We start from the raw sequence: 26,092 nt of genomic DNA, 5'->3' as shown, positions 1-26,092 counted from the left end.
ACCATTTCATATGAAACCCATTTCAAGCCATTCTATCATAGGCTCTAGTAGACATAGAGCTTCTGTAGTACTCAATTCCACCGTTAGGCTTTTAGTCTACCACTATATAGGATAGCCCTTCTTAATGTAATATTACGCACTCCTGCCCCCTTTTACCATACACCAAACAGCTCCCCACTCCTCATGAAAAAATTTTCTCATAGTTATCCCTTCATTTGGCTTATAGGACGACCTCTTCTCGGGCGCCTCTAAAAATAGTCCATTCCCTATTCCTTACCTTAGGTCCTTTGTAATATCTGTTGCACAGATATACTGCTCTACATTGATCTACCTTAGAATACATAGCCACACTACTTTTAACTACTACAGAGCAACTAATCCTGCAAATTCACCTATTGTCTATGTTTTTAACGTAGAGCCTAAATCAGATAAGAGTATTAACTACCCTAGGCAAGAGAAGTTTGGCAACTATCATATACCCTTGTTCTTGCAAGCATACTTATTCAAAGATTTCCTTGTCTTATGGCTTTGAACTAGATAGAGTTATTCAGACCACAGGTATGTCCTTGTATTTTACACACTGCTATTCCTGGTGGGTAATAGGCTCTATATATCTTCACCAATATATATGTCTTTATAGTTATTTAATGTCTATCATTGCCTAATTAGAGTGTTCTGTATACGTTATGCCATATACTCCACTCAACCACTCCCACAGCCTATCACCCATCAATACTTCCTTGGATCAGGAGTGATCGCTGTAAATACTACCCCTCCTTCAGTTTGTCCACCATAGGTATGATTTGAGAATGACTTTAGATATCCTAAGAGGAATGGACTTTACATAACCATTTTATTGTGGTCCACGATATTTTCACTTATATTTAGATTGTTAGACACTGATAACTTGACACGCCCCCTCCCATTCCCTTTCCTTTATCATTCTAGAGCGGCTCTTGTCCGCTGTTTCCCCTACCCACAACCACTACTAAGGCCCACAAGTGGCCATGCAAAAACCAATTTCCCTCACTACGCCTCATCAGATTTTTCAGGTCCAAAAGTGGCCACTATCCTAAGCAGGGAATCATTACAGTTATAAACAAGAAAAATGAGGTTCCATTTTCAGACACCTACATTATCTAATCTCTACCATAGATTACCACTTCTTATATATACGCACTATGCAGCCTTATCAAATGATACTAATTACTCTCCTACCCGCAATATTGATAAGTGACACTATTAGCAGCAGGAAGGACACCCAAATAACTTAAAAGGTGCTCTAATTTCTTATGATCAGTATCACCTCTGCGATGACAATTGTTTTCCTATGTGGTACTCATCTACGCGTAATTTACGTGTATTATCTATATCTGTAATGCTGTTTTTTTTTTCAGTTTGACCAGTATTTACAATTGTGTATTTGTACATTGATGTCTGTTCATTTACTATTACCATTGTTTCCAAAAACCTCAATAAAAAATTATTTAAAAAAAAAAAAAAAAAAAATACATCTTTCCAAATCACTTTTATTATCAAATGTACCACTTTCAGTTGCTGTCCTCTGTTGACAGCTTCTTTCCATGACAGCATACTGAGGTAGCCCAGCAAGGACAGGCTATTTTCCATACCTGGGCTGTGCCAGCTGCAATTCTGCCATAAAGGAGTCATATTTTAACCAACCTTTTACAGAAGAGAAATATTTGATTGAAAATTATTTGACTTGTAATTCAAGGTGGGAGATATATTTAATTGCGCGCCCCTGTTCTTTAATATATGTAGGTGAGATGACTAGGAGACTTAGAGACAGAATATCAGAACAAAAAGGGAGTATAAAATGGATAGGATTTGGATGCCCCTGTTGCTTGTCATTTTTTTTTTTAATTGTGACAATATTAGTCAATTACAGTATCAGGCTATAAAATTGGCTGAGAAACCATGGAGAGGTGGTAACAGGGAAACTATTTTGAAGAAATGTGAAATTTTCTGGATTTATAAATTGGATACTTTATAATCAAAGGGCTTGAATAGTGACTTAGTTTGGTCTCTTTCTCTAATTGGAGCGATAGGTTCTGCTCAGCCTCACCTTTCAAACCCTTTATAATATATAACTGCACCTCTGTACTATATATTGACATGATTTGTATATTTTTATTCTTTTTAATTGTAGATAATTTGCTCTGTGACCACTAGGTGGCAGTGTTATATGAATCAAGAATAATGACTATTAGATTGTATCATTGAGTACATTGTTTATGCTATATGTGACCACCAGATGGCAGTAGTTTTGGAAGCTGTGGCATTTCTTAGTGAGATATGGGGGCTAGTGTCAGTATTCTCTATGACCTGGTTTCTCAACAGCCGGGCCGTGGCCCAGTACCGGGCCGTGATAGCCCTGCTGGTGGGCCCCGACCTGTCATGCCCCCACTGCACATTCTTACCCCACTACACACCAGGGGCAGACTGATACCAATCAAGGCCCCAGGAAAACTGTCTCACATTGACCAAAATGTATTCAATTGTATGCAAATGAACATTGTAGTCTCCCTGCCCTGCCCCCAACAGGTCCCGCCACCTCCAGAGCCAGGACCCCAACATTAAGGTCCAGAGAAAGGGCACCCAACCTCCAGGGCCAGACCCCACACTCCATGGCCCTCACAGCGACAGACCCCCGCCAGGGCCCCCACTAAACCCACACTTTTTTTGCTTAGTTACTCATAGGGCAACTGAAAACTCCAGCTTAAGGAATGCACCAGGATCCGTGGAGATGCCATTTGTGCCCCCCCCCCCTACATGCTGGTCCCTCGGCCCAGGTCCTATTTGCCTGGCTGATCAGCCTGCCCCTGCTGCTCACTATATATATATTTTTTATTTATTTATTTATTTTTTTAAACTACCGGGCCCTGGACATGTCTAGCTAAAATTTACTGGGCCTTGAGGTCACTTTGGTTGAGAACCACTGCTCTATGAGAAATCAGAGCATAAATACAAGCTCAATAGAGAAAGAGGAACAGTAAAACAGCTCTTATTTAGTACAATTCTGCAAACTGTATGACAATTTGAGGCTGTGATATGATGATAATGTGTATTAAGTGATCAACAAAAAGGTAGCGCTATCATAAGCTAAAGTATCATTTAATATGTTCTAATAAAAACATAAATAATTGATTTGTGCACAAATCTCCCAAAACATAATAAACATATTATCATAAAAACATATAGACACAAAAGTAAACACTAGATGGCAATAAATTAAAATAATTCCAATTTGACCAGTGTCCCAAATAGTCAAAATCTGCTCCATTTAACTCAGTAATAGCATACGAAGTTACAGATAGTCAAAGAATATTCTACATCAAATATTGATAGTATATCACGTTAAGGGACCAGGGTTAAAGTTCTGATATATATATATATATATATATAACACAAAACACCAAATGGTGCAGAATATCCAACCTTAAAGGGACATGAAACCCAAAACTTTTCTTTTGTGATAGAGCATGTTATTTTAAACAATTTCCCTGTTTACTTCATTCTTTTGGTATCCTTTGTTCAAGAAGCAACAATGCACTACTGGGAGCTAGCTGAACACATCTAGTAAACCAATGACAAGATGTATTTATTTGCAGCCACCAATCAAAAGCTATCTCTCAGTCCTGAGCCTACCTAGGCTTTTTAACTAAGGATACCAAGATAAATAGGCAAATTGGATAATAAAAGTAAATTGAAAAGTTACTTAAAATCACAAACTCTGTCTGAATCATGAAAGAAAATGTTTAGGTTTCATGTCCCTTTAATACATCTAATTAAATATTCTTACTCCTCAAATATGCAGCCTGTCAGCAACAATGCTCTACTGGGAGCTAGTACAACTTACTGAGGTGAGCCAATGACAAGAGGAATATATGTACAGCCACCAATCAGCAGCTAGCTATCTACCAGTAGTGCCTTGCTGTTCCTGAGCCCACCTAGGTGTGTTTTTCAACAATGGATACCAAGAGAATGAAGCAAATGAAATAATAGACGTAAATTGAAAAGTTTTTAAAATTGCATTCTCTGTCTGAATCATGAAAGTTTATTTTTGACTTTACTGTCCCTTTAAGGGAGACTAGTTAGTTAAGATAGAACTCCCCTTTAAGACCAGCATTACATGTTACTTGATAACAAGAGAGTCAGTACACAGTGGTGTTTGTTTACAACCTTTAGGGACAAATATAGGACATTGCTTTTTTAAGTGGAGGAGATATTGAAAAAGGAGTAAAAATGTTACCATATACTTCCTCTCTAAGCAGAAGCGAATAGCAATAAATGATATAATAATTGTGTCATTTAAAGGGACACTAAACCCACATTCTTTCTTTAATGATTCAGATAGAGCATGCAATTTTAAGCAACTTACTAATTTACTCCTATTATTAATTTGTCTTCGTTCTCTTGCTATCTTTATTTAAAAAGCAGGAATGTAAAGCTTGAAGGGACATTATTCACTAGATTTTTCTTTGCATAAATGTTTTCTAGATGATCCATTTATATAGCCCATACAGCTTTTTTTTTTTTTTAAAAAAAGTATAGTTTTGCTTATTTTTAAATAACATTGCGCTGATTTTCAGACTCCTAACCAAGCCCCAAAGTTTTAGGAGAATACCGACGTATACCTACTTCAGCCTGCTCCTGTTTGTTTAAAGGGTCTTTTCATATGCAGGGGAAGGGGGGGAGTGTGCTTTGTTTGCTATATAACCACTTGCAGTGGGTGTTCCAGCTAACCTTTTTAACAGCACTAAACTGAGAGCTTCTAAGTAAGGTTTTTTTTTTAAACGGTTTTATACTGGATTTTTATATCAGTATCTGTGCATATTATTCTTTATAGTAGTGTCTATTACATGTAGTTAAATGAAAATTAACTGCATGGTGTATACTGTCCCTTTAAGAGCCAGCCCATTTTTGGTTCAACACCCTGGATAGCGCTTGCTTATTGGTGACTACATTCAGCCAACCAATAAACAAGCGTAACCCAGGCTCTGAACCAAAATGGGATTGCTCCTAAGCTTTACAATCCTGCTTTTTAAATAAAGATGGCAAGGGAACAAAAAATAAATTGATAATAGGAGTAAATTAGTAAGTTGCTTAAAATTGCATGCTCTATCAGAATCATTCAAGAAAAAGTTTAGATTTAGTATCCCTTTAATGTAAATTAGAAACCAAAATAGTTCTTGGGATCTAATAATAAGTTAGACCACTCCAGAACATTACAAATACCTAGCAGGCCACATATCAGTTTAAAAAACTAGTCCCAGGTATCAGTCTGCCTTAGGCTCAATGGCATTTAAAGTCTGCATTGCAAAATGAACAGGCTGTTATAAAAATACTGTACATCATTTTAACAAGCTGGACCCTCCATACAGTGAGAACATCTAAATATGGCACTTTTGTTATACTAAATAGGTGATTTATATCCCCCTTTAGATCTCCTTTGACCTTGGTCTTGCCCGAGGATTGGATTATTACACAGGAGTGATATATGAGGCTGTGATGATCAAGAATCAGGGAAGGCCTCATTATGATATGGAGAAGATGGTCAACATAGGCAGTGTGGCTGCAGGAGGACGCTATGATGACCTTGTGGGAATGTTTGATCCGAAAGGCAAGAAAGTACCTTGCGTGGGGATCAGTATTGGAGTTGAGAGGATATTTTCCATTATTGACAAAAAGAAAAAAGTAAGATATTTTCAGTACCTTTGTATAAAATTAAAGGGACAGTAAACAGAAAATGAAACGCTCCCTGTTGACTTCTTTAGGCTAAACCTAGTACATATCTTTCAATAATTGGCTTTAACTAATAACAACTGTAAAAAAATACTTTATACTAACTTTATGACCATGGCTAGCCTTGTTGTTTGCAGACTAAGAGGCCAATTTATGAAAGTGCGAGCGGACATGATACAATGTAGCGTATCGTGTCTGCCGCACATCAATAAATGCCAACAGCATACGCTGTCGGCATTTATCATTTCAAAAGCAGTTCTTGTGAACTGCTTGTGCAATGCCACCCACTGCAGATTCACGGCCAATCGACCGCTAGCAGGGGGTGTCAATCAGCCCGATCGTAAAGGATCAGACGGATTGAGTCCGCAGCCTCAGAGCAGACGGACAAGTTATGGAGCAGCAGTCTTTTCCAGCGAGCCTGAAAGGTTCGCGCGGAAACAGGAGCACCAAGCTCCATTCGGAGCTTGATAATTCGGCCCCTAAGGCCCAGATTGGCTCCACCAAATAAAGCAAACGGTGGGTGGACTTTGGCTATTGAAAAACAACTTCAGTAAAAAGGATGTTAATTTATTTTAAAAACATTTAGACTTGTTTATAGGTTATTCTATAGCAACACAACAGAAATGTTTTCTAATTACAAGGTGTTTACTGTCCCTTCTAACTATAAAACTCTGTGATATAATTGCTACTGTTTACAAGGCTAGTAATGATGTTGTACATATCACAGATAACAATGTTTCCTTCTTCTCAATGGCAGCCAAATTCACCTTCTTGTGCCTTTACAAATCTGTTATTTTTGTCCTAAGATATGGAGAGTCCACAACGTCATCAATTACTAGTGGGAATATCACTCCTGGCCAGCAGGAGGAGGTAAAGAGCACCACAGCAAAGCTGTTAAGTATCATTCCTCTTCCCACAATCCCTAGTCATTCTCTTTGTATTTGTCAATGGAGGAGGTGAAGTTTTGGTGTCTGAAGAAAATTGGATTTTCTTTATCTACAAGCAAGATTTTTGGGTCTAGCCGTAATCCACATTAATCTCTTCAGTAGGGTAGTGGTGCCTTTAAAGCAGTTAGGAACTTGTAAGGTGGGCCTTGCTGCGTTTTTCTAACATTTTGCTGCCCTAGTATAGAAAGCCAAAGTAGGTTTACTTTCTTTTTTGTACAGGTCTCTGTGAGGAGTGGCGTCCTCTCGCACCGTGTAAGCTGTCTTTCTGCCGGACAGCAAGACTGCAGGTAAGTGATTTTTGTCTACGTACTGAAGACTTTGCACTTAATGGATCAGTTATTTAATACTGCAGAAAAATGTTGGGATTTTGTAATCCTTTACACAGGATTCAATTGGCAGTATGCAGGGGAAATGTGTGGGAATAAGGGTTAATTTTCCCTTCTCTGGGGAAATGTTTCCCTGAGGCTCCTTTTAATTCCACTTTGAGGGTTATGTGTTATTTGGGCTGTTTGTGCTTAAAATTAACCGGGTGCCGTTTGTAGTTAATCTTTAATGGCGGCAGTATGTTTAGGAGACTCTGTGCCCTCCCTCATAACTTGGAGACACGCAAGTATTTGGGCTGTTTGTGCTTAAAACTTAACCGGTTGCCGCTTATAGTTTAATATTTAATGGCGGCAGGGTGTTTAGGAGACTTTGTGCCCTACTTCATAACTTGGAGACACGCAAGCATTTGGGCTGTTTGTGCTTTAACTTAACAGGGTGCCGCTTATAGTCTAATCTTTAATGACGGCAGAGTGTTTAGGAGACTTTGCGCCCCTCTCATAACTTGGAGACACGCAAGTTTCAGAGGCAACGGTCTGAATTGTTTATTTTTTTTGCTTCTCGGTAGTATTCTCCGGATGCTCACTATTGTCACTGTCCTTGTACTATTCTAATCTGCTGGGAGAATGAAGTGCGCTGTTAGTCTCTGCGCACTTCATTTCTTTGCTGATCACGTGACTCCACCTCCTTCATTGTTAAAGATGCAGAACGGCGCCATTTTCGGCTCTCTCTGAGTCCGGTCATGTGACCCTGCCTCCTTCTCCGGCTGAGAACGGAGCGGCACTTGTGTTTAGACTGTCTATGAGTGTTAAGAGACTTTGAATACTAAAGCAGCTATGTTTCTTTTCCTAAGAGAGGACATGGCTAAAAGTTTTTGCATTGTTAATGAACGTTCATTTAAATAACTTCAATGTTAAAGTGCATATTTTTCATGGTTCCTATGAATTTATGATTATTGTCTTTTGAGGAATGAATTATTTTGTGCTAGACTTTTCTGTTCCTCATGTTTAGTATAAGTCTTTAAAAAAGATAACTTTTTTTGTTTGAGCCTCATGTCTCTCAGGATGATGCTGTTAAGGCAATGCCACAGCTTTCTCCTCAAATGTCCCAAGCCTCAATGGCATCTCATACAGTGCCCTGCAGTTCCTCTCAGCCTCCTGGAGGAGGGTATTTGCCTGCAGAAATTGCTGCACAGGTATCCTCAGCGGTATCTGCGGCTTTATTTGCTTTTCCTATGTTAAAGGGAAAACGCAAGTGGAAAATAAGTGATTCAGATAGTAAGATTTCTGTCCTACCTGCTGCTACACAGGTTGCCCTTCCTCATAAGTCTAAGGAGGATATGTTGGTAGCCTCTGAGGGTGAAATCTCAGATTCGAACAGTATGAGTCCTTCATCTGATGCTGAAGTAGTATCCTTCATATTTAAGCTTGAACACCTTTGTGTATTGTTAAAGGAGGTTTTGGCTACTTGGACGACTCCGATATGTCTGTCGTTGTCAACCCTAAGAAATCTAGTAAACTTAAAGGAAACCATAACACCTGGTTGACATATTCTAAACTTACTTTTTCTAATTGTGCAAAATAAATTAACTCACAATGCTGTATGCAGTCTTTTCATCTTACTGCATTCTGTTGTAGATAAAAGGAATGCAAATGTCTCTTGTTAAAAAAAATGTATGCAGCATGCGTTTGCTTTCTTTCTTCCCCCTGTGCCTCCCTCTCCACCTCTCCTCCCCCCTCACACTTCCTTCCCTGCTCATGCTGTTTAAAAACATAACAGTGCCTGAAGCCGTCCTTCTGAGAGACTGCAGGGTTCACTATAATTTAGTAATAGCTGGTGCCGTGTGCATCACGTGACAGTGTTGTGGAACGTACGTTACAAGATGGCAGCATACATAGCATATCCAATGCTGCAGATCAACGTATAATTGTAAAGCTTTTATATACAACAGAATGTGGTGAGATAAAGACTGCATACAGAATTAAAGCCAGATTATTTTGGATAATCAGCGCTGCGGAATCTGTTGGCCCTCTACAAATACCTGATAATAATAATAATAATAGTCAGAAAAAGTTAGTTTAAAACATTTCAAGCAGGTGTTGTGGTTCCCTTTAAGAGTTACTACGATGTTCCTTCCTCTGTGGAAGTGTTGCCTGTTCCAGACCGTGCATCTGAGTTTTTTGCACAGGAATGGGAGAAGCCAGGGATACCCTTTTCCTTGTCTCCTGTCCTTTAAAAGTTTCATGTCGCTGACTCCATTAATGATTCATGGTGCATGGTGTCTAAAGTAGAAGGGGCTTGTTCTACTCTGGCTAAGAGAACTTCTATTCCTATAGAGGATACCTGCAGTTTTAAGGATCCTATGGACAAAAGGCTGGATATTTGAAGATGATGTATGTTCATCAAGGTCTTCCATGGCAACCTGCAGTTTGTATTGCTGCTGTTTCAAGTGCGGCATTTTATTGGTGCAACGCCTTGTCTGTATCAATTTTGGTAGAGACTCTTTTGGAGATCCTAGTCAGGATTATTCCTTTATTTCTGATGCTACAGTGCTAGTTATTTGACTGGGAACCAAGATATATGGCTTCTCTGTCCTAGCCACAGGACGCTGTGGCTAAAATCAAAGTCCAAGCTCTAGCGCTTCCTTACAAGGGTAAGATTTGTTTGGACCTGGTGGCAGAAATAATTCTTGATTCTTCGTGTGGAAAGGTCCTTTCTTCCACAAGCTATGAAGAATAGAGATTAAGGATGTCAAATTAATTTTCGTTCCTTTCAGTAACTTCTAAGGAACGTCTTCCTCTCCCTCTATCATGCAGGAACAGTCCAAGTCTTCTTGGAAACCCAATCAGTCTTGAAACTAGGGTAAGTAATCAAAGATAACCGCAACTGAATCTAAGTCAGCATATTGGGTTTTACCCAATCTGGGGTTGGATATGGATACGAGTTGTCCCAGATCCTTGAGCTGTGGACATAGTATCTTAAGGTTTCAAATAGAATTCAAATTTTCTCTCCTAAGGACAGTTTACTCCCCTCAGGATTATCTGCAGTCCAGGTAAATAGAGAGGCATTCTTGAACTGTGTTCTGGACCTCCTCCCTGGGAGCGATAGTTCCAGTAATGGAACAGTGGCCTAGGATCTATTATACAAGTTTCTTCGAGTACCATCCTTCAAGATGGAAACTTTTAGTTCCATTCTTCCTTTGGCTCAAGAGGGTCAGTTCATGACGTTACATAGACCTGAAGGATGTGTATTTTCATGTTCCCATCCTTAGGGATTGTCTCAAGTTCCTGAGATTTGCCTTTCTAGAAGACTCTTGCAGGTCTAGGGGTATTGCAGGGGCGCCGTTCCTGAATGACATTTTGGTTCAGGCGCCATCCTTTTTTTTTTTTTTTTTCAAGCAATCTCTCATTCAGAGACCTTGTTGTGTTTTCTTCATTTTCTCGGATCTAAGCGAATATACACAAGAGTTCCTTTGCTCCGACTACAAGGGTAGATTTTTAGGGACCATAATAGATTCCCTATCTATGTAAATATTTCTGACAGAGATCAGAAAATCCTAAATTGTTTATTCTTGCCTCTCTCTGCAGTCTGCTGTTCGGGCTTTTTGTATGGGGGTGTTTGGTTTGATGGTTGTTTCCATAAACATCTTTCCCTTGGTTCGATTTCATTTGAGAGCTCTGCAGTTATGCATGCTCAGACAGTGGAACGGGGACCATTCGGATCTGTCTCAGAAGATAGATCTAGATCTAGGTGGTTTAAAAGTTTTATCTACAGGCGACTAAGGATTTTCGCCAGTCTTCTGCTCTGTTTGTTTCTCTGGAAAACGTAAAGGTCAGAAGGCTACTGCTACTTCTTTATCTCTGGTTGAGAAGTATCTTCGTTTTGTTTTTTGAGACTGCTAGTTAGCAGCCTCCTGAGAGAATTACAGGCGATTCCATAAGGGCTATCTACTTTTTCTTAAAATGTCAAAGATGAAGCTTCAGTGTAACAGATTGCAAAGCTGCAACTTGGTCCTCTGCATCCTTTTCCAAATTTTTCCGAATTTGATTCTTTTGCCTCGACTGAGGTTTCTTTTGGGAGAAAGGTTCTTCAAGCGGTGGTGCCTTCTGTCTAGGTCTGCCTGTCTTGTTCTCCCTCCCTAGTTATCTGTGTCCTCTAGCTTGGGTATTGGTTCACACTAGTAATTGTTGATGGCGTGGACTCTCCATATCTTAGGAAAGAAAACAAAATTTATGCTTACCTGATAAATTTATTTATTTCCGGATATGGAGAGTCCACGACCCCATCCGTATTTTTAAGACAGTTATTTTTTACTAAACCTCAGGCACCTCTACACCTTTGTGTTATTCCTTTTCCATTTCCCTTCGGTCGAATGACTTGGGATTGTGAGAATGGGAGTGATACTTACTTAAAGGGACAGTCAAGTCCATTAAAACTTTCATGATTTAAATAGAGAATGTAAATTTAAACAACTTTCCAATTTACTTTTATCACTAATTTTGCTTTGTTATCTTGGTATTCTTAGTTGAAAGCTAAACCTAGGAGGTTCATATGCCTCTAATCTGAATGCATTTTGACCATTAGAGGGCATTAGTTCATGTGTTTGATATAGATAACATTGAGCTCATTCACGTGAAGTTACCCTGGGGTGAGCACTGATTAGCTAAAATGCAAGTCTGTCAAAAGAACTGAAATAAGGGGGCAGTTTGCAGAAGCATAGATACAAGGCAATCACAGAGTTGAAAAGTTCATTTCTATAACAGTGTTGGTTATAAAAAACTGGGGAATGGTAATAAAGGGATTATCTTTCTTTTTAAACAACAAAAATTCTGGTGTTGACAACTTTCCAATTTACTTCCATTAAAAAAAATGTGCACAGTCTTTTATATTTACACTTTTTGAGTCACCAGCTCCTACTGAGCATGTGCAAGAATTCAGACTATACGTATATGCATTTGTGATTGGCTGATAGCTATAACATGGTACAGGGGGAATGGAAATAGACATAACTTTGAAATGTGTTAGAAAAAATCTACTACTCATTTGAAATTCAGAATAAATGCTATTGTATTGTCTTGTTATCTTGCATTTATTTGTTGATTGTGCAAATCTACTGTGTTTACTGGTCCTTTAACAGCTTTGCTGTGGTGCTCTTTGCCTCCTCCTGCGGGCCAGGAGTGATATTCTCACTAGTAATTGATGACGTTGTGGACTCTCCATATACAGAAAGAAAGAAATTTATCAGATAAGCATAAATTTTGTTTTTCTTTCCTTCAGACAAGATGCAGGGTGAGCAAAATGACTGAATTTCAGAATGTTCCTTTTTACTAATTCTAACTGAGATCTCGGTGTGAAAACATTCTGGGCACAATAGAAGCGGTGTGTACTCACCATTCCTTCTAGTTTAAGTGTAAACTAGACATTTGGGACCAAGTAAAAAAAAGGATATGAAAGAATAGCTCTGCTTACAGAAGTGTAGTAGTATAAACTCATAGTGCAAGGTTTCTTCCAGTAATACTCAGCAGTGCATTTGAGTATGACATGGCTGAGAGTGAGTTTGCAGAAAGAGGACCAAAGTAGGTCAGTATAGTGTTAAAGAAAGATGGACAGTCATGGGATGGAGAAAGGTGAGATGGTCAAGGTGGGAAGTCACATTAATTTTCCAGGCAAATTGAGGAATTGTAGATAATGCTGACAAGACCATACCATATAAATAATGTTAAAAGGTTAAAGTGACAGTCCTCATTAATGAAACATTACAGTAATTTGCTTTTCCAAGCAAGTTTAAATACCACACTGACCAATTTTGGATTTACTTGTGGCCAGCGTGTGTGTGAATGGCAGATATTAAAGGGACATTAAACACTAAATACATGCTAGATAGAATGATGCATTCAAAGAAAAGATTAGTCCATGACTAACATGTAGATGTATTTTTTAAAGTTTAATTAGTTGTTTAAAAAGTGACAAAAACATAATTTATGTAAGAACTTACTTGATAAATTCATTTCTTTCATATTAGCAAGAGTCCATGAGCTAGTGACGTATGGGATATGCATTCATACCAGGAGGGGCAAAGTTTCCAAAACCTCAAAATGCCTATAAATACACCCTTCACCACACCCACAATTCAGTTTAACGAATAGCCAAGAAGTGGGGTGATAAGAAAGGAGCGAAAGCATAAAAAAATAAGGAATTTGAATAATTGTGCTTTATACAAAAAAATCATAACCACCACAAAAAAGGGTGGGCCTCATGGACTCTTGCTAATATGAAAGAAATGAATTTATCAGGTAATTTCTTACATAAATTATGTTTTCTTTCATTTAATTGTCAAGAGTCCATGAGCTAGTGACGTATGGGATAGCAGATACCCAAGATGTGGAACTTCCACGCAAGAGTCACTAGAGAGGGAGGGATAAAATAAAGACAGCCAATTCCGCCGAAAAAATAATCCACAACCCGAATCAAAAAAATGAAATAATAAGCAGCAGAATCAAACTGAAACAGCTGCCGGAAGTACGTTTCTACCAAAAACTGCTTCTGAAGAAGAGAAAACATCAAAATGGTAGAATTTAGTAAAAGTATGCAAAGAAGACCAAGTTGCTGCTTTGCAAATTTGACCAACAGAAGCTTCATTCCTAAAAGCCCAGGAAGTAGAAACTGACCTAGTAGAATGAGCTGTAATCCTTTGAGGCGGGGACTTACCCGACTCTACATAAGCATGATGAATCAAAGATTTTAACCAAGATGCCAAAGAAATGGCAGAAGCCTTCTGACCTTTCCTGGAACCAGAAAAGATAACAAATAGACTAGAAGTCTTTCTAAAACCTTTAGTAGCTTCAACATAATATTTCAAAGCTCTTACTACATCCAAAGAATGTAAGGATTTCTCCAGAGAATTCTTAGGATTAGGACACAATGAAGGGACAACAATCTCTCTACTAATGTTGTTAGAATTCACAGCCTTAGGTAAAAATTTAAATGAAGTCTGCAACACTGCCTTATCCTGATGAAATATCAGAAAAGGAGATTCACAAGAAAGAGCAGATAACTCAGAAACTCTTCTAGCAGAAGAGATGGCTAAAAGGAACAACACTTTCCAAGAAAGTAATTTAATATCCAGAGAATGCATAGGTTCAAACGGAGGAGCCTGTAAAGCCCTCAGAACCAAATTAAGACTCCAAGGAGGAGAGATTGACTTAATGACAGGCTTGATACGAACCAAAGCCTGAACAAAACAATGAATATCAGGATGATTAGCAATCTTTCTGTGAAAAAGAACAGAAAGAGCAGAGATTTGACCTTTCAAAGAGCTTGCAGACAAACCCTTATCCAAACCATCCTGAAGAAACTGTAAAATTCTAGGAATTCTAAAAGAATGCCAAGAGAATTTATGAGAAGAACACCAAGAAATGTAAGTCTTCCAGACTCGATAATAAATCTTTCTAGACACAGATTTACGAGCCTGTATCATAGTATTAATCACTGAGTCAGAGATACCTCTATGACTAAGAATCAAGCGTTCAATCTCCATACCTTCAAATTTAATGATTTGAGATCCTGATGGAAAAAAGGGCCTTGAGATAGAAGGTCTGGCCTTAACAGAAGTGTCCAAGGTTGGCAACTTGCCATCCGAACGAGATCCGCATACCAAAACCTGTGAGGCCATGCTGGAGCCATCAGCAATACAAACGAACGTTCCATTAGAATTTTGGAAATCACGTTTGGAAGAAGAACTAGAGGTGGAAAGATATAAGCAGGTTGATAATTCCAAGGAAGCGACAGTGCGTCCACTGCTTCCGCCTGAGGATCCCTGGATCTGGACAGATACCTGGGAAGTTTCTTGTTTAGATGAGAGGCCATCAGATCTATTTCTGGAAGTCCCCAGATTTGAACAATCTGAAGAAATACCTCTGGGTGAAGAGACCATTCGCCCGGATGTAACGTCTGGCGACTGAGATAATCCGCTTCCCAATTGTCTACACCTGGGATATGAACCGCAGAGATTAGACAGGAGCTGGATTCCGCCCACACAAGTATCCGAGATACTTCTTTCATAGCCTGAGGACTGTGAGTCCCACCTTGATGATTGACATACGCCACGGTTGTGACATTGTCTGTCTGAAAACAAATAACTGAAGAGGCCCGAACTGAAGAGCTCCAAAATGTTGATTGGTAAATTTTCTGTCAGAGATCCCCATACAGCTCCCCAACCTGAAAGACTCGCATCTGTTGAGATTACAGTCCAGGTTGGACGAACAAAAGAGGCCCCTTGAATTAGACAATGGTGATTCAACCACCAAGTCAGAGAAGATCGAACATTGGGATTTAAGGATATTAATTGTGATATCTTTGTATAATCCCTGCACCACTGGTTCAGCATACAAAGCTGGAGAGGTCTCATGTAAAAGCGAGCAAAGGGGATTGCGTCCGATGCAGCAGTCATGAGACCTAGAATTTCCATGCACAAAACTACCGAAGGGAATGATTGAGACTGAAGGTTTCGACAAGATGAAACCAACTTCAGGCGTCTCTTTTCTATTAGAGACAAAGTCATGGACACTGAATCTATTTGAAAGCCCAAAAAGGTTACCTTTGTCTGAGGAATCAATGAACTCTTTGGTAAATTGATCCTCCAACCATGTCTTTGAAGAAACAACACAAGTTGATTCGTATGAGATTCTGCAGAATGTAAAGACTGAGCAAGTACCAAGATATCGTCCAAATAAGGAAATACCGCAATACCCTGTTCTCTGATTACAAAGAGAAGGGCACCGAGAACCTTTGAAAAGATCCTTGGAGCTGTTGCTAGGCCAAACGGAAGGGCAACAAACTGGTAATGCTTGTCTAGAAAAGAGAATCTCAGGAACTGATAGTGATCTGGATGAATTCGAATATGAAGATACGCATCCTGTAAGTCTATTGTAGACATATAATGCCTTTGCTGAACAAAAGGCAGAATAGTCCTTATAGTCACCATTTTGAATGTTGGTATCCTTACATAACGATTCAATATTTTTAGATCCAGAACTGGTCTGAAGGAATTCTCCTTCTTTGGTACAATGAATAGATTTGAGTAAAACCCCAGACCCCGTTCCAAAACTGGAACTGGCACAATTACCCCAACCAACTCTAGGTCTGAAACACATTTCAGAAATGCCTGAGCCTTCACTGGGTTTACTGGAATGCGTGATAGAAAAAATCTTCTCACAGGTGGCCTTAACTTGAAACCTATTCTGTACCCTTGTGAAACAATGTTCTGAATCCAAAGACTGTGAATCGAATTGATCCAAATATCTTTGAAAATCGTAACCTGCCCCCTACCAGCTGTGCTGGAATGAGGGCCGCACCTTCATGCGGATTTGGGAGCTGGTTTTGACTTTCTAAAAGGCTTGGATTTATTCCAGACTGGAGAAGGTTTCCAAACGGAAACCGTTCCTTTAGTGAAGGTTCAGGCTTTTGTTCCTTATTCTGACTAAAAGGAACGAAAACGATTAGCAGCCCTATATTTACCTTTAGATTTTTTGTCCTGAGGCAAAAAGATTCCTTTCCCCCCAGTAACAGTTGAAATTATAGAATCCAACTGTGAACCAAATAATTTATTACCTTGGAAAGAAAGAGAAAGCAAAGTTAACTTAGAAGTCATATCTGCATTCCAAGATTTAAGCCATAAAGCTCTTCTAGCTAAAATAGCTAAAGACATATACCTGACATCAATCCTAATGATATCAAAAATAGCATCACAAACAAAGTTATTAGCATGTTGAAGAAGTTTAACAATGCTATAAGCATTATGGTCTGACACTTGTTGCGCTAAAGCCTCCAACCAGAAAGTGGAAGCTGCAGCAACATCAGCCAAAGAAATAGCAGGTCTAAGAAGATTACCTGAACATAAATAAGCTCTCCTTAGAAAGGATTCAAGCTTCCTATCTAAAGGATCCTTAAAGGAAGTACTATCCGCTGTAGGAATAGTAGTACGTTTAGCAAGAGTAGAGATAGCCCCATCAACTTTAGGGATTTCTTTCATGTAATTAGCAAGAGTCCATGAGCTAGTGACGTATGGGATATACATTCCTACCAGGAGGGGCAAAGTTTCCCAAACCTTAAAATGCCTATAAATACACCCCTCACCACACCCACAATTCAGTTTTACAAACTTTGCCTCCGATGGAGGTGGTGAAGTAAGTTTGTGCTAGATTCTACGTTGATATGCGCTCCGCAGAAAGTTGGAGCCCGGTTTTCCTCTCAGCGTGCAGTGAATGTCAGAGGGATGTGAGGAGAGTATTGCCTATTTGAATGCAGTGATCTCCTTCTACGGGGTCTATTTCATAGGTTCTCTGTTATCGGTCGTAGAGATTCATCTCTTACCTCCCTTTTCAGATCGACGATATACTCTTATATATACCATTACCTCTGCTGATTCTCGTTTCAGTACTGGTTTGGCTTTCTACAAACATGTAGATGAGTGTCCTGGGGTAAGTAAATCTTATTTTCTGTGACACTCTAAGCTATGGTTGGGCACTTTGTTTATAAAGTTCTAAATATATGTATTCAAACATTTATTTGCCTTGACTCAGAATGTTCAACTTTCCTTATTTTTCAGACAATCAGTTTCATATTTGGGATAATGCATTTGAATTAATCATTTTTTCTTACCTTTCAAAAATTTGACTCTTTTCCCTGTGGGCTGTTAGGCTCGCGGGGGCTGAAAATGCTTCATTTTATTGCGTCATTCTTGGCGCTGATTTTTTTGGCGCAAAAATTCTTTTCCGTTTCCGGCGTCATACGTGTCGCCGGAAGTTGCGTCATTTTTTTGACGTTATTTTGCGCCAAAAATGTCGGCGTTCCGGATGTGGCGTCATTTTTGGCGCCAAAAGCATTTAGGCGCCAAATAATGTGGGCGTCTTGTTTGGCGCTAAAAAAATATGGGCGTCGCTTTTGTCTCCACATTATTTAAGTCTCATTATTTATTGCTTCTGGTTGCTAGAAGCTTGTTCACTGGCATTTTTTTCCCATTCCTGAAACTGTCATTTAAGGATTTTGTTCAATTTGCTTTATATGTTGTTTTTTCTATTACATATTGCAAGATGTTCCACGTTGCAACTGAGTCAGAAGATACTTCAGGAAAATCACTGCCGGGGCTGGAGCTACCAAGCTAAGTGTATCTGCTATAAATTTTTGGTATCTGTTTCTCCAGCTGTTGTTTGTATTGCATGTCATGACAAACTTATTAATGCAGATAAAATTTCCTTTAGTACTGTTATATTACCTGTTGCTGTTCCGTCATCATCTAATTTTCAGAGTGTTCCTGATAAACATAAGAGATTTTATTTTTTAAATCCATTTAGAAGGCTATGTCTGTTATTTCTCCTTCTAGTTTACATAAAAGTCTTTTAAAACTTCTCTTTTTTTCAGATGAATTTTTAAATGAACATCATTCTGATACTGATAATGGTTCTTCTGGTTCAGAGGTTTCTGTCTCAGAGGTTGATGCTGATAAAACTTTGTATTTATTCAAGATGGAATTTATTCGTTCTTTATTTTAAAGAAGTATTAATTGCTTTAGATATAGAGGATTCTGGTCCTCTAGATACTGAATCCAAACGTTTAAATAGGGTTTTTAAATCTCCTGTAGTTATTCCAGAAGTGTTTAATCTCCCTGATGTTTTTTCTGAAGTAATTTCCAGGGAATGGAATAATTTGGGTAATTCTTTTACTCCTTCTAAACGTTTAAGCAATTATATCCTGTGCCATCTGACAGATTAGAGTTTTTTGGGACAAAATCCCTAAGGTTTGGGGCTGTCTCTATTCCTGCTAAAATGTACTACTATTCCTACGGCAGATAGTACTAAATTTAAGGATCCTTTAGATAAGAAAATTGAATCCTTTCTAAGAAAAGTTTACTTATGTTCAGGTAATCTTCTTAGACCTGCTATATTTTTACCGGATGTTGCTGCAGCTTCAACTTTTTGGTTAGAAGTTTTAGCACAACAAGTAACAGATCATAATTTTATAGCATTATTATTATTCTATAACATGCTAATAATTTTATTGGTGATACCATCTTTTGATATCATTAGAGTTGATGTCAGGTATATGTCTCTAGCTATTTTAGCTAGAAAAGCTTTATGGATTAAACTTGGAATGCTGATATGTCTTCTAAGTCAACTTTGTTTTCCCTTTCTGTCCAGGGTAATATTCATTTTTTCGTTCTTTTTTTCATAATAAGGAACAAAAGCCTGATCCTTCATCCTCAGGAGCGGTATCAGTTTGGAAACTATTTCCAGTTTGGAATATATCCAAGCCTTATAGAAACCTATAGTCAGCTCCTAAGTACCCATGAAGGTGCGGCCCTTTTTCCAGTTCAGCTGGTATGGGGCAGATTACGTTTTCTTCAAAGGAATTTGGATCAATTCCGTTCTCAATCTCTGGTTTCAGAACATTGTTTCAGAAAGGTACAGAATTGGCTTCAAGTTAAGGCCTCCTGCTAAGAGATTTTTTTCTTTCCTGTGTCCCAGTTAACACAGCAAGGCTCAGCATTTCTGAAATGTGTTTCAGATCTAGAGTTGGCTGGAGTAATTATGCCAGTTCCAGTTCTGGAACAGGGACTAGGGTTTTATTTTATCTCTTCATTGTACCAAAGAAGGTCAATTCCTTCAGACCAGTTCCGGATCTATCAATATTGAATCGTTATGTAAGGATACCAACATTCAAGATGGTTACTGTAGGACTATTCTGCCTTTTGTTTAGCAAGGGCATTATATGTCTACAATAGATTTACAGGATGTGTATCTGCATATTCCGATTCATCCAGATCATTTTTAGTGTCTGAGATTCTCTTTTTAGACAAGCATTACCAGTTTTGTGGCTCTACCGTTTGGCCTAGCCTCAGTTCCAAGAATTTTTTTCAAAGATTCTCGGTGCCCTTCTTTCTGTATTCAGAGAACGGGGTTTTGGTATTTCCTTATTTGGACGATTATCTTGGTATTTGCTCAGTCTTCTCATTCGAAGAATCTCATGCGAATCGATTTGTGTTGTTTCTTCAAGATCATGGTTGGAGGATCAATTTACCAAAAAGTTCATTGATTCCTCAGTCAAGGGTAACCTTTCTGGGTTTCCAGATAGATTCAGTGTCCATGACTCTGTCTTTAACAGACAAAAGACGTCTAAAATTGATTCCAGCTTGTCGAAACCTTCAGTCACAATCATTCCCTTCGGTAACCTTATGCATGGAAATTCTAGGTCTTATGACTGCTGCATCGGACGCGATCCCCTTTGCTCGTTTTCACATGCGACCTCTTCAGCTCTGTATGCTGAATCAATGGTGCAAGGATTACACAAAGATATCTCAATTTATATCTTTCAAACCGATTGTTCGACACTCTCTAACGTGGTGGACAGATCACCATCGTTTAATTCAGGGGGCTTCTTTTTGTGCTTCCGACCTGGACTGTAATTTCAACAGATACAAGTCTCACAGGTTGGGGAGCTGTGTGGGGATCTCTGACGGCACAAGGAGTTTGGGAATCTCAGAAGGTGAGATTACCGATCAATATTTTGGAACTCCGTGCAATTTTCAGAGCTCTTCAGTTTGGCCTCTTCTGTAGAGAGAATCGTTCATTTGTTTTCAGACAGACAATGTCACAACTGTGGCATACATCAATCATCAAGGAGGGACTCACAGTCCTCTGGCTATGAAAGAAGTATCTCAAATTTTTTTGGTTTGGGCGGAATCCAGCTCCTGTCTAATCTCTGCGGTTTATATCCCAGGTGTAGACAATTGGGAAGCGGATTATCTCAGCCGCCAAATGTTCCATCCGGGCGAATGGTCTCTTCACCCAGAGGTATTTCTTCAGATTGTTCAAATGTGGGAACTTCCAGAAATCGATCTGATGGCGTCTCATCTCAACAAGAAACTTCCCAGATATCTGTCCAGATCCCGGGATCCTCAGGCGGAGGCAGTGGATGCATTATCACTTCCTTGGAAGTATCATCCTGCCTATATCTTTCCGCCTCTAGTTCTTCTTCCAAGAGTAATCTCCAAGATTCTGAAGGAATGCTCGTTTGTTCTGCTGGTAGCTCCGGCATGGCCTCACAGGTTTTGGTATGCGGATCTTGTCCGGATGGCCTCTTGCCAACCATGGACTCTTCCGTTAGACCAGACTTTATGTCGCAAGGTCCTTTTTTCCATCAGGATCTGAAATCCTTAAATTTTTAGGTATGGAGATTGAACGCTTGATTCTTGGTCAAAGAGGTTTCTCTGACTCTGTGATTAATACTATGTTACAGGCTCGTAAATCTGTATCTAGAGAGATATATTATAGAGTCTGGAAGACTTATATTTTTTGGTGTCTTTTTCATCTTTTTTCTTGGCATTCTTTTAGAATGCCGAGAATTTTTTTCAGTTTCTTCAGGATGGTTTAGATAAGGGTTTGTCTGCAAGTTCCTTGAAAGGACAAATCTCTGCTCTTTCTGTTCTTTTTCACAGAAAGATTGCTATTCTTCCTGATATTCATTGTTTTGTACAAGCTTTGGTTCGTATAAAACCTGTCATTAAGTCAATTTCTCCTCCTTGGAGTTTGATTTTGGTTCTGGGAGCTCTTCAAGCTCCTCCCTTTGAACCTATGCATTCATTGGTCATTAAATTACTTTCTTGGAAAGTTTTGTTCCTTTTGGCCATCTCTTCTGCCAGAAGAGTTTCTGAATTATCTGCTCTTTTCTTGTGAGTCTCCTTTTCTGATTTTTCATCAGGATAAGGCGGTGTTGCGAACTTCTTTTGAATTTTTACCTAAAGTTGTGATTTCCAACAACATTAGTAGAGAAATTGTGGTTCCTTCATTATGTCCTAATCTTAAGAATTCTAAGGAGAAAGCATTGCATTCTTTGGATGTTGTTAGAGCTTTGAAATATTATGTTGAAGCTACTAAGTCTTTCCGAAAGACTTCTAGTCTATTTGTTATCTTTTCCGGTTCTAGAAAAGGCCAGAAAGCTTCTGCCATTTCTTTGGCATCTTGGTTGAAATCTTTAATTCATCTTGCCTATGTTGAGTCGGGTAAAACTCCGCCTCAGAGGATTACAGCTCATTCTACCAGGTCAGTTTCTACTTCCTGGGCGTTTAGGAATGAAGCTTCGGTTGATCAGATTTGCAAAGCAGCAACTTGGTCCTCTTTGCATACTTTTTCAATTCTACCATTTTGATGTATTTTCTTCTTCTGAAGCAATTTTTGGTAGAAAAGTACTTCAGGCAGCGGTTTCAGTCTGAATCTTCTGCTTATGTTTTTTATTAAACTTTATTTTGGGTGTGGATTATTTTCAGCAGGAATTGGCTGTCTTTATTTTATCCCTCCCTCTCTAGTGACTCTTGTGTGGAAAGATCCACATCTTGGGTAATCATTATCCCATACGTCACTAGCTCATGGACTCTTGCTAATTACATGAAAGAAAACATAATTTATGTAAGAACTTACCTGATAAATTCATTTCTTTCATATTAGCAAGAGTCCATGAGGCCCACCCTTTTTGTGGTGGTTATGATTTTTTTGTATAAAGCACAATTATTCCAATTCCTTATTTTATATGCTTTCGCACTTTTTTATCACCCCACTTCTTGGCTATTCGTTAAACTGAATTGTGGGTGTGGTGAGGGGTGTATTTATAGGCATTTTAAGGTTTGGGAAACTTTGCCCCTCCTGGTAGGAATGTATATCCCATACGTCACTAGCTCATGGACTCTTGCTAATATGAAAGAAATGAATTTATCAGGTAAGTTCTTACATAAATTATGTTTTTATCCCAAAATTCTAATCTATCAGATGGCACAGGGTACAATTTCTTAAACCTTGGAGAAGGAGTAAATGAAGTACCCAGACTATTCCATTCCCTAGAAATTACTTCTGAAATAGCATCAGGAACTGGAAAAACTTCTGGAATAACTACATTAGATTTAAAAACCGAATTTAAACGCTTAGTAGATTTAGTATCAAGAGGACCAGACTCCTCCATATCTAATGCAATCAACACTTCTTTAAGTAAAGAACGAATAAACTCCATCTTAAATAAATATGAAGATGTATCAGTGTCAATATCTGAAGCAGAATCTTCTGAACCAGATAGATCCTCATCAGAAACAGATAAGTCAGAATGATGGCGGTCACTTAAAAACTCATCTGAAATATGAGAAGTTTTAAAAGACCTTTTACGTTTACTGGAAGGAGGAATAAAAGACAGAGCCTTCATAATAGAATTAGAAACAAATTCTTTTACATTAACAGGGACATCCTGAACATTAGATGTTGAAGGAATTATTACTAATGGAGACTCTATCTGCGTTAGAAAGCTTATCATGACAACTAACACAAACTACAGCCGGAGGAACAGTTACCAAAAGTTTACAACAGATGCACTTAACTTTGGTAGAACCAGCATCAGGCAGCGTCTTTCCAGAAGTAGATTCTGATCCAGGGTACGGTTGTGACATCTTGCAATATGTAATAGAAAAAACAACATATAAAGCAAAATTATCAAATTCCTTAAATGACAGTTTCAGGAATGGGAAAAGATGCAAAATAAACAAGCCTCTAGCAACCAGAAGCAATAAAAAAGTGAGACTTAAATAATGTGAAAAAAGGTGGAGACAAGTATGACGCCCACATTTTTTGGCACCAAGTAAGACGCCCACATTATTTGCGCCAAGTACATCGCCCATATTTTTGGCGCCAAGTATGACGCAACATCCTCTGACATCAAAAACGACGCCCACATTTTTTGGCGCAAAAAAACGTCTGTAACACACATACGTCAAAAAAATGACGCAACCACGAACAAACTTCCGGCGTCAACTATGGCGCCGGAAATGACAAAAAAGTTTGCGCCAAGAATGACGCAATAAATTGAAGCATTTTCTGCTAACAGCCCGCAGGGAAAAAAGTCAATTGAAAATTCTTAAGGTAAGAAAAAATAATTTATTCATATGCATTATCCCAAATAATGAAACTGACAGTCTGAATGAAGGAATACTGATTATCCTGAATCATGGCAAATATAAGTTTAAACACATATATTTAGAACTTTAGATATAAAGTGCCCAACCATAGCTTAGAGTGTCATAAATAGAAATAAGATTTTACTTACCCAAGTCACTCATCTACATATAGTAGATAGCCAAACCAGTACTGAAACGAGAATCAGTAGAGGTAATGGTATATAAGAGTATATTGTCGATCTGAAAAGGGAGGTAGGAGAAGAAAATCTCTACGACCGATAACAGAGAACCTATGAAATAGATCCCCTAGAGGAAGACCATTGTATTCAAATAGGCAATACATTCTTCACATCCCTCTGACATTCACTGCACTCTGAGAGGAAAACCGGGCTCCAGCCTGCTGCAAAGCGCATATCAACGTAGAATCTAGCACAAACTTACTTCACCACCTCCATGGGAGGCAAAGTTTGTAAAACTGAATTGTGGGTGTGGTGGGGGGTGTATTTATAGGCATTTTGAGGTTTGGGAAACTTTGCCCCTCCTGGTAGGAATATATATCCCATACGTCACTAGCTCATGGACTCTTGCTAATTACATGAAAGAAATAAGTTTAAAGTTTTAGTGTCTATAAAACACTGGGAGCTGCAATATTGTAACTTGTGTTACCTTCTCTGATGTGGCCAATTAGGGACCGTTATAAATAGGTCACTAGAGTGTGCAGCCAATGGTTGTGCTGGATATAATAGTGTTCTGCACCATTTCTAATATTAACTGAAAAGCTCACAATTTCAGAATGGAATTGCAGGCAAAGAGGACAAAATAAATAATGAAAGTATATTGCAGAGCTGTTGTGTATATATACAATTTATAATTTTATATTACCATCTCAAAGTGTTTAATGTCCCTTTAACAAACAATACCTGTTCTAATATATATGTTATTTCAAATACCTCTTTAACTTATATGGTGTCAAATGCTTGATTCTGAGATTTGCTTGTCCCTTTTCAGTGTGTGCGTTTGTCTCTTTTTATTTAGATTAGAGAAACCATGTAAATAACTTTCACCCACAGTAGGATTAAAGAGGAAACCAATACTCTGCTTTTAAATGGCATCTCATTTGCAAATAAATTAGCATTTTAGGAAGTATCTTTAAAGGGGTATTATATTTTTTTTAAAGGTCTAGTATATATTAGCAATTAAGGACCGCAGTCTTTAAAGGTGTGCATTCCAAAAACATGTTTTAACATTATTTCAAATTTTCATTTTCTAACCATAGTTTTTATTGTTTAGAAATCCAGTGACTTACCCCTTAAAAAGCCTCCTGAGTATGTTTGTTTGTCTTAACTTGTTTGCTCTGGCTATTTATGTAGAGGTATTAATATGCTCCTGCGCTGATCAAGCTGATCAATGTGTTGCATATAGGAGGGTCTCAAAACTGAAACCTGTAGGATCCACTCCATCCTCCCTGGGGGAGTGAGAAAAAAAAAATTCAGAAAAAAATCAAACTGAATCAAGAATGTAGGTTGTTCTTTTATTAATACCCCGCTTTATGGCACTTTGCTTTTCAGCAATTTGCTAATACAGGGCTCATATGAACCTCCAAGGATTTTGAAACGGTACTGTACTCATTGCGAGAAAGATACCATTTTGTAAAGCACAGTTTGGTCTTTTTACAGCATTGCAGTGGACTCCGTGACTCAGTGTCGCAAATTTTACTACAGTCATTTTCACTGTTTTACAGGTACTGTACAGTTTTTATGGAATACTAATTGATTACTGTACTGTACTGTGCTTGTGTTAAAGTAAAAAGAGCTATTGCACACCTAAAATTTGTAAGTTCAAATGTTTTCAAGTTTTTAAACACACTGGTAAGTGAAATGAAATGCTAAAACTGCCTTGCTCCACTTTAACACAGTTTTCGCTTTACAGCGGCTCTCCACTCCCTAACCTGCTGTAGTGGCGGGGTATTCCTGTATGCATAATTCAACATTTTTAGTTTAATATCTTTGTTGACTCTTACTATTTAGGGGACAAGAGGTTACACATAGCTAGGTGACGACCTGTTTATTTTTGA

The 26,092-nt window shown here is 38.5% G+C and overlaps 1 protein-coding gene across 1 annotated transcript in view; it reads left to right on the top strand.

Moving 5' to 3' along the window:
- The window catches only part of LOC128663982 (histidine--tRNA ligase, cytoplasmic), a 354,313-nt gene that overhangs the window by 247,493 nt on the left and 80,728 nt on the right, over nucleotides 1-26,092 (top strand). Inside the window, exon 11 of the mRNA XM_053718604.1 lies at nucleotides 5,467-5,718. Within this exon, the coding sequence (XP_053574579.1) occupies nucleotides 5,467-5,718 (252 nt within the window). The remainder of the gene's footprint in view (nucleotides 1-5,466; nucleotides 5,719-26,092) is intronic.

Source organism: Bombina bombina, chromosome 6 (assembly GCF_027579735.1).
Source record: "Bombina bombina isolate aBomBom1 chromosome 6, aBomBom1.pri, whole genome shotgun sequence".
NCBI lineage: Eukaryota > Metazoa > Chordata > Amphibia > Anura > Bombinatoridae > Bombina > Bombina bombina.
The sequence above is the reverse complement of the archived record's forward strand: the minus strand, read 5'-3'. Positions and strand labels throughout refer to the sequence as shown.